This window comes from Rhinolophus sinicus, chromosome 7 (genome assembly GCF_057876585.1).
Source record: "Rhinolophus sinicus isolate RSI-liver-muscle chromosome 7, RSI-T2T, whole genome shotgun sequence".
NCBI lineage: Eukaryota > Metazoa > Chordata > Mammalia > Chiroptera > Rhinolophidae > Rhinolophus > Rhinolophus sinicus.
The window spans coordinates 18997384-19010272 of record NC_142507.1 but is presented as its reverse complement, the minus strand read 5'-3'; the positions used below and the strand labels follow the sequence as shown (position 1 = coordinate 19010272).

General features: G+C 42.5%; 1 protein-coding gene across 3 annotated transcripts in view; it reads right to left on the bottom strand.

Annotated features, from left to right (window-relative positions):
• Positions 1 to 11098, bottom strand: part of TOX (thymocyte selection associated high mobility group box) — a 295083-nt gene extending 283985 nt beyond the window's left edge. For all 3 annotated transcript variants that reach the window (XM_074318657.2, XM_019756956.3, XM_074318658.2), the window contains exon 1: positions 10750 to 11098. In XM_074318657.2, coding sequence (XP_074174758.1) covers positions 10750 to 10851 — 102 coding nt within the window. In that variant the 5' untranslated portion in view covers positions 10852 to 11098. The remainder of the gene's footprint in view (positions 1 to 10749) is intronic.
• Between the last annotated feature and the right edge of the window lie 1791 nt (positions 11099 to 12889).

The following is a 12889-nucleotide window of genomic DNA, read 5'->3' as shown; positions in this document are numbered from 1 at the left end:
AAAAGATTTGCTTCACCACTGACGAATAATGTGTACATTTTTACAGAGCTTAAACCTGAATGCTTTCCCTGAAACTAACAATACAGTATATCTTATCATTCCTTTTTCACAAGCAGGCAGCTGCTGAAACGCTTGCCACTTCAAAATATCAATTGCTTGCCAGAGTTTTCCTCAACACACCCTGTCAAACTCATGTATATTGTGCAGTGAAAACGGTACAGGGCTGAAAGCTAGAAATTGTGTCAAATTCTGCTGTGAGAGTATGATGTGCAAAGAACAATGTATGACAACCATAGAGACTACAAACAATGGCACTGGAGCCAGGGACTTCGTAGATCACAACAGCGCCTGTACATATTTTATTGTAGGCATTATATATTTAAAGCATGACAAATGTACCATTGTACGTTATTTGCTGCACAAATAGAAGCTCCTCCCACTAGTTTGCCTTTTGCATTTCTCTTGATGATGGAAACACAGTTGAGTTTCATTTCTTTTTCTTCTCTTCAAACATTTAAGGTTCTCAGATCATAAAGGAAGAAGACACACACGCAGACAAGGTTATCAAAATGAGTAACAGAAAACAGAAGAGAATAACACAAGATGAGAAAATGAGATCTTGTTCACTTAACACTTTGCCTTCTCTCTGAGGACACAAAAACAAGGATTATCTTAAACACTGACCAAGGGTGTCAAGAGAACTACACTATCACTATGCCTATAAATTGTCCACCTAATTTTAATGCAGATAAGTGCTGGCTTATTGATTTGCACGATTTTCTAGCAAAATAGAAATCCCACGTGAATATGTTCTTTGTGTGCAGAAAATATGGTACAAGAAGCTTTTACTATTACTGCTTTTCTATGCCAAAAGAACAATTAAGCAAATAATATTTCACTACTGTATCAGGTTTATAAACTAACACCAATTGCTGTCTGTTTGGATTTTAAATATCACTTCCCATTTCCCGATCCGCTCTGTTTACTTTAAATGATTCTGGTTATTGAAAAGTTGTGTTTCTTCCAAATGTCTCCTTCAGTAACATGCAAAATCTGAAAACATTTTCACTTTGGAACGCACCTACTTAATTACAAAGGGGTTCATGGCTATAACAGCCCTACACTAATTCAGTCAACGACTGTGGAAATGGAAACATGTGTAGGGGAGAAAATTAGTTGGGATATACATTCATCTCCTCCGTGACTTAGATTACAAAATATCACACGAGTAGCTTGGAGTGGCATTAACTGACTCTGAGGCTAAGGAAAATGAACAGATATGCTTTTAAGGTGTTAATAAATATTTTGGAAAGAGAATACGTGGTTTAGGTGCGGAAGGGTGCTGACCTTTGGTGTGTTGATTAGTGGGACAATGATACATTATTAACACACAGCAGCTGTACCTGAACTGCTGCCATGAATATAATAGCCTTTTATAGCCATCAGGGGAGTGAGGTAGGAGGCCTTTATTAACCACTAGACAAGATTAGCACATTATGTGAACTTTAGTAGGCAAATTATCTCTTATTGAAATATAATGTTGCTTAAAACTAATTGTAAACATGATTCTTAAAACTTCCCAGTGAACAACTCAATGTTTTACTACCATTCAGCTCATTATTGTCTAGTAATTGACGAAAACATGTTGTATTGTGGGACGTAGGTACAGAAGCTGCATCTTAAAAGGCAGACTGAGCGGTCACTAAAGGCTGACGTTAAAATGAATTGGCATTCCAAGTTCAGGGATATTAGCATACATGCAAACTTTCTCTCTCTAATTAAGTAAAACTGTTCATGAACTAGAAAAGCTGCTTTGGAATTTTTTTTCCTCTTGATTTCCTAAGCAGTTCTTAAAAGATTAGTTTTGCAGTAAATTTTTGAGAGTTACCTTGAAAAATAACAGCATAATTTATTTCAAAAAAGCTTAATTTGGGGAGAGAAAAGATTATCCCATTAGCCTTAGTAACTGAACATAGCGCAGAGTCCATTATGAACAGTCTTTTATGCCCTGGCAGAAAGTCATTAACATAAAATAAATCATTAGCTTTGATATTAAGCTTCTACTATCTGCAAGTTCCTATGATTAATGTTCATGACTGCATCTGCCAAATAATAAAATATACTTTTTGTTGAAAGGTTATCCTGCTTCTTTATTATTAACATTTCTCTTTATACAATTGTTACTGGCATTTTAGGCTGAGGAATATTGGCATCGAAAAGAAGAACTGGGTTTTACAATGGTATAAAGATGCCAATGCGTATAACACTTTACCCATCATTTTTTAAATTAACCATTTAATTGTTAACAGACTTAAGGAAATCAGGTGGTGCACAGATACACTTTCAATGTAACTGGACTATGTTTTAGCCCCAGTTGGTTCGTTCCTTAATTAATCTTGCACGTTGTGCTTCGCATCTCTGACCCATATATCAGAGGGAAGTACAGAGGGGCAAGCTTGCTTCCCCAAAGTCAGGACCAAGAAGGCATTTCCCTCTGGAGCAGATATTCTCAACTTTTATTTTATCTTCTTCCACTGCAAAACAGGCAACAGCTCCCATCAGTAGCCTCTCTCATTAGGTGCACTGGCTCTCAATGTGGAGAGGGAAAAAGAGGCCCCCTGGGGGGGCTTATCAATATCTGAGGGAGGGAGATTACAGACTGTACCTACACATACCCCATTTTCCCAAGCTCACCTTTGACCTTCTAGAAAGGTTATCCCTTTCACTCCCTTGCTGAAAGAATCACAAGTCTACCTCTTTGGAAAACACATTTATTCCACTCGGGTAGCAGAAATAGAAGAAATGGGCTGAAAATACAGTATTTTTCTAAGGTCTACCATTGTTTGAATTTTTGAACATCTTTCACCACAGGATTTCAAAATAATCTACCTCTGTTGACTCCTTAATTCTCATAAGGCTTCCTTGATACAAATAGAAATTATTTTCTCTAGTGGATACATAGAATATTGGGACACAGGTGGATTAAGGTTTTAGTGTCGGAACTTTTATCAGACATAGAAGGAAGTCAGGCTTCTCAAAAGAATGAGGAGGGAATCCTATCCTTTCAGTTATATTTATTTTGCCTAGCGAGTAAGTCAACACAGGTTTAAGGGCCCTCAGTTTTTATCTCAAATCTTTAACAAAACAGAGTCTTTTCTTCAGAGTCCTATGGTTTTCCTCAGAAATATCTAGTTCTTTGGTCTTATTAGGTTATAATATGCCCAATTCAAGCCCTAGTATTGTGAAAAGCATCTTCTCTTGTGAAATATAGCTAAGTTTCTTTCAAAAAAGTGGTAATGAGGTATTCCTACTAGTCAGTATGATTTCTTTCGCTGTTGTTGTACACATTGACAGATTCTGCCATTTATAATAATAAATTCTCATGCATTTATGAGAATATATCCAGAAATATATCCAGGACCATGAGAAATACATAAACAGAACTGCGCCGTCTACACACACACACACACACACACACACACACACACATTTTTCTGACTAAGTCACCCCTAGATAGGGGCTCAAAGATTTAATTGAAAGGTATTTTATGCAGAAGCTGACATTGTCATTATTGTGGGTCAGACATGTATAATTTGTAAGTCTACATAGCAACTCAAACACTTTATATTTTCTTGGCCACCAGGAACGCTTCTTATCAACCAACCACGGCCTTAGTTTAATTAGGAGTCTTTTCAAGAAAGTTTCATAAAAGCACATAACTCAGGAATAAAAAACAATAAATACCTGTATAAAGCAGAACCATTTAAAACCCCAAAGGGAAAAATGGACAAACAGAAAAAGTACTGATAGTGACACTCATTTCATGACGTTTGGTACCATAAATACTTATCAATAATGGTTTTTCATGAGTAAAATAGGAATCTAAAGATAGTTTTTTGACAGTTAACTTTAAAATCATTAACCAAGTAAGACAAACTTGCCATAGCTCAAGCTAAAGAGGTCTGGGGAAACATGGTACGTCCTGTCAGGAAAAGAGGAGAGGGTTTCTTTCTGGCATTGTCCTCCCTCTGGTCTTTTCAACATCAACATCCAAGCACAATGTAGTATCATGTCCCCATTTTCAAGTGAATGTTTTAGGGAGAAACATGTTATAACCAGGAAAAGCTCATTCAGGTTAATGTGAATTCCATATCTCAAAGTATTATGGAAGAACTGCTATAATTAACAGTCTGTTGGCACTTCCATTATAAACCACATTTCTAAGCGGTTTATAACTCAACTGTTTTTAATGAGCAATTTGTTCTTCGGGATGAAACTTAGCATATATGGCTTAAAATAAAAAAGTCTCGAATTCATTAGGGCAGATGTTAGCTGTAACATCTTGGAGTTGTAGTTCCTAACCAACAGTTCACTTAACACAGTTCACTATCTCCTGCTGGTCCTATCAACCAATGGAGACCACAGATACCTGACTCTGAACAGTGCACCTTCAAAGAAAAGGATCCATTAAAAATATACCTTTAATACCAAAGTGGCAGTAAAGGAAAGAAAGTATCTTTAAAATTGGTAAAAGTAAACATTCCCATATTTAAATTTTGTTTAAATCCAATTGAAACAAACAAGGCAGTATTCAGACATTTAGATGGAATACTTCTCGCAGTCCAGAACTATAGTTCTACATGGAAGAACACAGAAGCTTCTTACAAGGAAGAATTACAGTTACAACTCTTGGGGCCACAGTATTTGTTAACTATGGTTTACTACAATCTTGTTTTCTCCTCAAGTCATAAATTTTGGATTCTTGAATCTGATTGTATGCAATATAAGTTTTATTTTAAACAATTGATAATATTTTAAAAATGTAATTAATAGCATTTAATCAAGTCATGATAATTACACTTTATCTTTATTGAGATATAAGTATTCTACGTTATGACTTCCCAGAACCCTTGAAATTCATTCAGATAGCTAAAATGTAAGATAACAACTTATCCAAATTTGATTAATGAAATAAGTTCTGCATCTCCACTATTCCCATTTTAGTCATCTATGCACATTCTGATGAAAACACAGAGGCATGCCAACCCATTTACTTACTGTAAGTGCAACGCACCTAACTTACTGTATGTCAACTAAAGATCAGGAGATCACAGTCCCGCTTTCACACGATTTTAGTACCTAAATAAAGATTTCCCATTGATAAAGGGGAGCTGTTTCCAAGCTCTAAATACATTGTATGTAAAATGTGGTGGGAGGGGAGGAAATTATGAGAGCTTAAATATCTGCCATAGTTATTTTTCCTCTCCGCAGCATATCTATGTTTTCTTGATCTGTTATTGTACGACCCTACGTCATTCCTTCAGATGGGGGAGTGGGGGAAAGGAGAACAGCCTAATTCAGGATTTTTCCAAAGTGGGTCTGGGCCTGAGGACTACCAGATCCCAACGTCCTCAACCAGATATAAGGTCAGGTACAGGAAGAAGAACAGATATGTTAACACGATTATGATAACAATTGATGGTGAGCAGAAAAGGGAGCGTGCCAGCCAAGATAAACACAATGGTGAGTCAAGTACCTAAGGAGAGGGAGGGGAGTTCAGATTAGAAAGTACAGACTTCCCAGTTCAGATTAAGATTGGAAAGGGGAAAAGCAAGGGGAAGGCTTGTTCCATTGCGGGTGTTTGAGGAGGGAAGGAAGACGCACCAGGCACAGATAAGCCTACAGTTGAGGGCAGGCTTCCATCAAGACAGGGAAGATCACCAGTCCTTGAGAAATAGCCCCAGGGTCTTTGCAACTTTCTAGTATCCTAACCAAATATTGGAAAGCACTAGAATAAATTATCCTTCATAGCTAAATAAGATTTTTCTCCAGTTCCCTAAGGTATCCCTCTCTTGAATTGAGCCCATGACACAAAAGTATGACTACAAGAAATAGTACCCCACACAAAAACCAACATTTGATACCAAGTTCAGGTACCAAAAAAGCCACTGTTAGATTTGGGACTTTCCCTGCTTCTCCCTGGTTCAAGAGCCTTCCTGCTTTCCTCTGTTCTTAAGCCCCTTGCAAGCACATCATTAAAAAACGAAATAAAATTAAATTTAAAAATAACTCTGTAATAAGCAGTCAATTAGATAATATTTAGATATCAGTTTAATTTTTCTAAGCAAAATATCAAAGTGTTCCTTAACAGCATCATTCAGTAACTTTTACAATATACGCTAAAACTCTGAGAATATTAAACCATGCTGTGAAGAACATTAGATCTCTCCAAAGTTCATTACTATAATTTTGGCATAGACATTTAAAATTGGAATTTGCGATGCTGAAATATACCACAAAGTCAAGATAGCTATATTTGAGGTTTTTGTATGATATCTGATTTAGTGGCCAAAACTACGATTGCTTGGTTTATGCTCTTTCTTACCTATACATTTAGTTAAAACATATTTAAAGACCTGAACACTTATGAAAGATCCCAGGGGAGTTTTGATTATACTAATGATGTCCAACTTATCAACTATGAATTTCCCAAAGTCCTAGAAGTTATGGAGGTAGATAGGGAACCTATCAAGCACGATGCTCTAAATTGCTTATAACCCTCCCCTTCCTCCCCCACCTCCTCCTTTTTCCCTACATTTATTAATTAAAGTAAAAATAATGACTCCATCCAAATGTACTTGCAAATCCTGTATTTTAGATGTGATGAGTTTTGCCACATGAAAGTACACTACACAATGCTCTAAATAGGACATACACTCCAAAGAGATTTTGCAGAGATGATTAATCAATCTTGTTTTTCTCAAAAGTTATCAGATGTCTAATGTTAGCCCTGACATTTTAGTGCAGAGGTCATCACAAGTAAGTCCTTCCTCAGATGTTTACATGAAAAGATGATACACTGTCCTACCTCATTTCAATGACAAAAGCCCAATCAATATTCCAAATGCCCATTATTCTTTACTCTGTATACATCCAGTCTTAAGCATGGGTTGTGTTTTGGACTTCCCTGTGTCTAAATCAACCAAAGAAAGATTCAGGACCTGATATTCCACAAAAGCAACCACCGAGAACAGTGAAGACCATTATTTCCTCTCCCACTGCTGGCAGAGGTCAGCTTCCCTGTCATTAGCCATGTCATAACATAATTGTATTACTACGTGGGCAGATACTGAGCAATAACTGAACACATCACATCATTGTAAAAATGAAAAAGTGCCATTCCTTTGTCCCAATTTAGCATAAAAACAGTGAAAACAATCTTCAGAAATGACAGTGCACTAAGAAACTGAAAGGAACTGTTATTACCCTGTAGGCATATATTTAAACTGATGTTCTGACATCCTAAACTAGAACAAAAATGTGACTATATTTTACTACTGAAGTCCAATTGTGAGCTCCTGTAATCCAATTTCTTTTGGTAACATTCAGTTCAATTAAGGGATACAATGTTACTTAAAATAGTCTTAATTAGATGAAACTTGACAGTGGTACCCATCTCTCAATGTGTGAAATATAACCACGCTTTAAGTTGCAAGAGGTGAAGACTGTATCGTCCAGCCTACATGCTCGTGTCCAGTCTATGAGCTATACTGCATTTCACAGGCTGACCTATATACAGAAACATGCCATGGGTTGTGGCTGTTTGTATAAGAGATGCCTCACACAGTTGCCACAACTAACATCATTTGCATTGTTCTTACTTTTCTCCCGCAATGGGCTATTTGAAAATGGAGGCCAGTATGCACAGTAATGTGTTCCTAATGTAATGTGCTTTTACAATACAGCATTCTAGATTAAACTGCTGCCCCCAAATTCTTCTTACGGAGACTATTAACTGACAAATGTAAGTGGTGTTTTGGCAATCTATAGAGGACCAATGCTAGAAAGTGTCAGCAGAGTGAAACCACCACATTTGAGTTTAGAAAAGCTTAAGGAAGAGGATATTCATTTTTTCCATTAGGGTCTCCTCTGACATTGAAAAAATGGCATTGGGAAAACTCGAGGTACAACTGCATGATACTGGGTCCTCTGGGATTTAGCACACCAACTTTAACTAGCAACGTGTTGACAGTTTTAAAATAAAGATAATTAGTAATTTATGATCTTATCACCCTATTAAAAACAAATAACCTGACAAAGTGACTGTTTCTTGCAATAAACTATACATTCATTGCACCTCTGAAAGAGTCAAGGTTTACATTGCAATCTTGTCTCTTTTAAGGAAGTCTGCTACAACTTGTTTTTACTAAATGTACATACAGATTTCTTATTCCACCTTTCCCAAACTTCTGCTCATATCTCATATCCCTGCAAATCCTCTTGAGTCATTGCAAAAATGAATGGTAGTTGACTACATTTGAAACAATTAAAAATATGGAGCTGGACAGAAATTTTGTACCAATGGTAATCATGACGGAGTTGGAAATTCTAGTGCTTGGGCTTTCTGGGGCCTAGAAAACTTACTCAGGACATTTAATATAATCAGGGCTCAGTGACAAATGTTCTTGATGGATTGGTACACAGAAAAGAGCAGGAGAAGCCATCCTGGGAGAAACATTTCCATGAAATCTCTTCCTACTATGAGAATTACATCTTATGACTTTACATCTTTAAAAATCCATTATTCCCTGGATAAGTTAAATAGAAGACTTGCAACTAGTCTATAGAAAGGGTTAGCTAATTTGCATTTAAAAAGAACAGTTTGCTCTTCATACACCGGGTGACTTAAAAGGAACTTCAGTGAGCTGCTGGTAAATAAATTCTGAAGACTTTCTCAATTAATTTATTCAATTCACAGCACAACCCACTAAAATTATTTAAGCACTTAATTGGAACATGATTTAATATATTGAAGTAATTCTTGATTTTCCAAAGCATTTAACTTTGAAATTAAATCTGACCCTACTATCACAAGAATGACAAGTGAAACCTGTATCCAAGTCATTACCTTCTTTTGGGAGCCTAAAATCACTGATAAATTTAATGAGATGTGTCCAGATTTACTGCCAAAATGATTCTGACCTTTTGGTTCTGTTACTACCACAGAATATGTATGTCTTTACTATCCAAGATAGATCTGCTACTTTATTACTATCAGTAATAGTGTTATAAGCAAAATAAAATGTTACAAACACAAAATACTTGCTTATAAAGGCAAAACAGATTTTAGGGGGGAAAAAGGACTATGTTACCAACTAAGAATGAAACTTAAGCACACAAACTTCTCTTGCCAAAGTTACCCGCGCCTTCCAACTTGCCCCAGCTGAAGGTCTCCCTTGTATGATGAAAAGCCTTTCTGCCTTGCCCAAGATTAGATTTCCCTCTTTTCGAACTTGCCTAAACAGCATCGGCACACACATCCCTGCCACTGAGTCTCACTGTGCGCAGCATCGAGGAGCTTCTCCAAGGAGTGATATCTGTGGTTCGCTTAACTAACTGCTGTGTGTGTGTGTGTGTGTGTGTGTGTGTGTGTGTGTCCCGACTGACCAAGTCTCGGGGCGCGCGTGGGTAGCGTGGTGGAGAGCCCCGGGGCTTGGGACGCAGCGCACTAAATACCTCTGTATCATGTAAAAAGCTGCTTGATGATGACTCGCCACCGGCAAATGTTAGGTGTCCCAAAGATTTATCCAGAGGAACTCACTGAGGGGCCGACATGGAACTACTTGCAGGGGCTGTATCAGGCAGGTTTACCACCAAGAGGGAGCTGGGCGTCAAAACCGCTCGCCCGGCGTTTCAGAGAACTCAATTCTCCCCGCCGACGGCCACCCGGCTGAACAGCTTAGACTCGTCCCATCACCCCAAAGCGGGAATGGCCGTGGCCCTACAGCTGCTCTAAGAAGGCCGGTCCCCGCGCGTCCTCCCTTTCGGTGCTGAGAGTTCCAGAAGCCCCGAGAGTAAACCCCTCCTTAAGCAGCCCTTGACTGCCCTATCCTTGGGACAAGTGGAGCTATGCAGTAGCTCCGGCAAGCGCCCCCACCCACGGTCCCCTGCGGCCTTGCCACCTGGGGTCATGGGGCTGTGGGTACAACTCAGCCTGGGACTCTGCTCCAGCCCCGAGCCGAGTGCGGGAGCTTTGGACGTGAACGCGACTCGCTCGCCCGGCTTCCAACAAACTTGCAATTTCCGCGCGCAACCCCTTAGCGGGAGCTGTCCCCCAGACCCGGCTTCCCCGCTGCGCCTCGGCCGGCAGACCGGCATCCGAACACCCGGCTCCGCTGTCCAAACGGGTTTGGTAAAACAAAACACTGGTGGAGCAATTTTTCCCGGCAGGGGTCGGAGGCGTCTCCCGGGTCCCTGCACCCCGACTCCCTGCTGCTCCCCTGGCAACTAATCCCGCTCAGGAAAGCGGTGCCACGAGCCCCCGCTGCCCGCGAGAGGGAGGGAGGAAGGGAGAAGGGGAAACTGGAAAATAAACTGAATCCTCTCACTCTCTGCCTCCGTTCTCGGACCCCAGACACACCCCCAAAGTATTCCGTGGTTTTCTCCTTTTTTTTTTTAAACGCCCCCCGGCAAGCCTAGGCAGGGATCCTTAGTCGCGAACAGCAGGAAGGAAAGAACCCGAGCAAATCGTGTCACTTTCCGCACAATCGCGGTGTTTGGCAAACCCCGGGAACCTCTCCACAATATTTGCTACCCAAGCGCACGCAGGGCTGCAGCAGGCTGCGAGCCGAGCGCGTCCGGGACCGGCCCTAGCCGACCGGCCCGGCTGCCGAGCTGACCGGGCCGCCGCCGCCCCCCTCCCGGGATCAAGCAGGGAGAACACCGTGGAAACAAAAGCAGAGCGTTCACCTTGTTGCAATAGTAGGGGTCCAGGCAGGGAGAAGGTCCCAGACAGGGAGCGTCGGGCGCAGCGGCGGGCTGGGCTGGAGGTGGATAAAATCTTACGTCCATTTCACTCTCACATCAAGCAACTCCTTTTCTTTTCCTTTTTTAAAAAAAGTGTTCAGCAAAACAAGCTTAGACGGAACAGAGAGAGGTGTCTGGACTCAGGAGTAAAAGAAACACCTTCCTTCCCTCACATCCGTTTGTGGTTTGTTTAAGAAGAGGAGAAAAAAAAAATAAGAAAAAAAAAGAGGGGGGAAAAGCGCTCAACTCTCCCCCAAGCCGCGGCGCGCACCCGTCGGCGCCGAGCGCGCAGCCTGCTCCGCCGCCGCCTCCCGGCCCCTCCACCGCCGCCGCCGCCGCCGCCGCCGCCGGGCAGGTAACTTCATGCGCTCATTGTCCCCCCGCCCGCCCTCCCCATCCCCGCCTCCCGCGCCCCTCGCCGCCCGGCACTCGCGCTCGCGCTCGGGCTCTAGGTACTGGGCGTTTTATTGGAGTCTCTGAGTTGCTCTGCTTTTAGTTTATTTTCTCCACCTTGGAGGCCTGGGATGGGGGGAGGAATAAAGAGGGGCACAGGGCGGGAGGAGGGGTGAGAGCCCCGGGCCGGGCGGGGTACGGTGCGCCGCAGGACGCGGGCTGTTTGCGGCCCAATGGCTGCTGCTCCGGCTGGGGGCTGGAGGAGGGAGGAGCAGAGAGGCAGGAGAAAAGGGCGGCCGGGCCGGGACAAGGAGGCAGGACCCCGGGGAGCCTCCGCTGTGCCCTAGCCGCGTTCCTCCGGGCCGGCGCGTCGCACACAAAGGGGCTGGGGAACCTGAATCACCGGCGGCTGCGGGGCAGGGTGGGGAGCGCACAGCAAGGGGGCGCTGTGGCGCACCCCGCCCCTCAGACCCGCCCCCGGGCCCTCCTTTACCCCACCCCTCTCCCACCGCCCTCTCAGCGGCTGTCCGCACCGGGTCTCTGCGCCCCCATTCCTACTCCCAGTCCCTGGGGAGGTGACTGCTCCGCGCAGCGCTGCTCCTGGGGGCCCGTAGCCCGCAGGGAGCGCGAATTCTCTGTGCGCTGTGAGTGGGCTACTGTCCCAGGGACCCGAACAGACCTCAGGGTGTGGATGGGCTGTAAGAGTTGCCCCACTTCTGTTGCTTGCTCCCACCTCCTGCCCTCACTTTCCGGCGATCTGTCCCCAACTGAAGCGCTGCAGAGGCGAAAGCTGCCTTAAGAACTCGCAAAAGACCACACAGGGTTTATTCAAAGGGTAATAAGGAACAGTGATCGGCACACAGGATCGGGCTAGAGGGCAAACACGTGGGCTTGCTAGTTGCCCCTTATGGGATTCTTGTCTTAATAGTTGGAAGCCCAGTAATGTTCCTGGAGGTCTACCGAAGACCTGAATCAGTCTCCCCATTTCTCAGGTTGGTAAGTGGGATGAGGAAATCGTCCATCGTATTTTCCCGTCTTACCTCTCAAACCCGGAAACTTGGAACTTCATGTCTCCTAGTGGTTGGAAAAGTTTGGAACATCTTGGACGCTGTCCAACAGATTTATTTCCGTGGCTCTGTCCTTGGTGGAAAGTCGAAGCCGGAGTGGGTAATATTTACTTTCCCAGGAGCGAGCAGCCCCGCGCACTAGGGCCCAAGACCCTACAAAGGAGCCGGAAGCACTTCACCTGTTGCACTTGTTTCTGGCGCTATGAGGATACTAATAACATTTTGCCACCCTGCACAACCTTCTAGTTCACATTAATTACCAACTGCTCTGCAACTTTCCCACAGCTGTGTTGCTTCCTCTGCAATTGAGAGCATCAGTCACTTACAAGCAGGGAGATATGGAGGAAAATCTATAAAAATAGTATAATTAATAATCAAGTTAACATGATTGGGCATCTAAACATGGCTCCCTTAGGAATCTTTTGTTAAGCATTGCTTTGTACTCCTTACATCATTTTTCTCTTCAGCCATTGTTTTCTTTCTTCACTTTTCTGTAAGTAGCAAAAATCTAGCTTTCTTCCTATCTCAAGATTGACATGGTGGAGACTAGTGTAGGGAGAGAGAGCAGTAAGAAAAAAAAAATCCTCTCCACTGGATTCAGAAGAACCTCCATTTTTACAGAT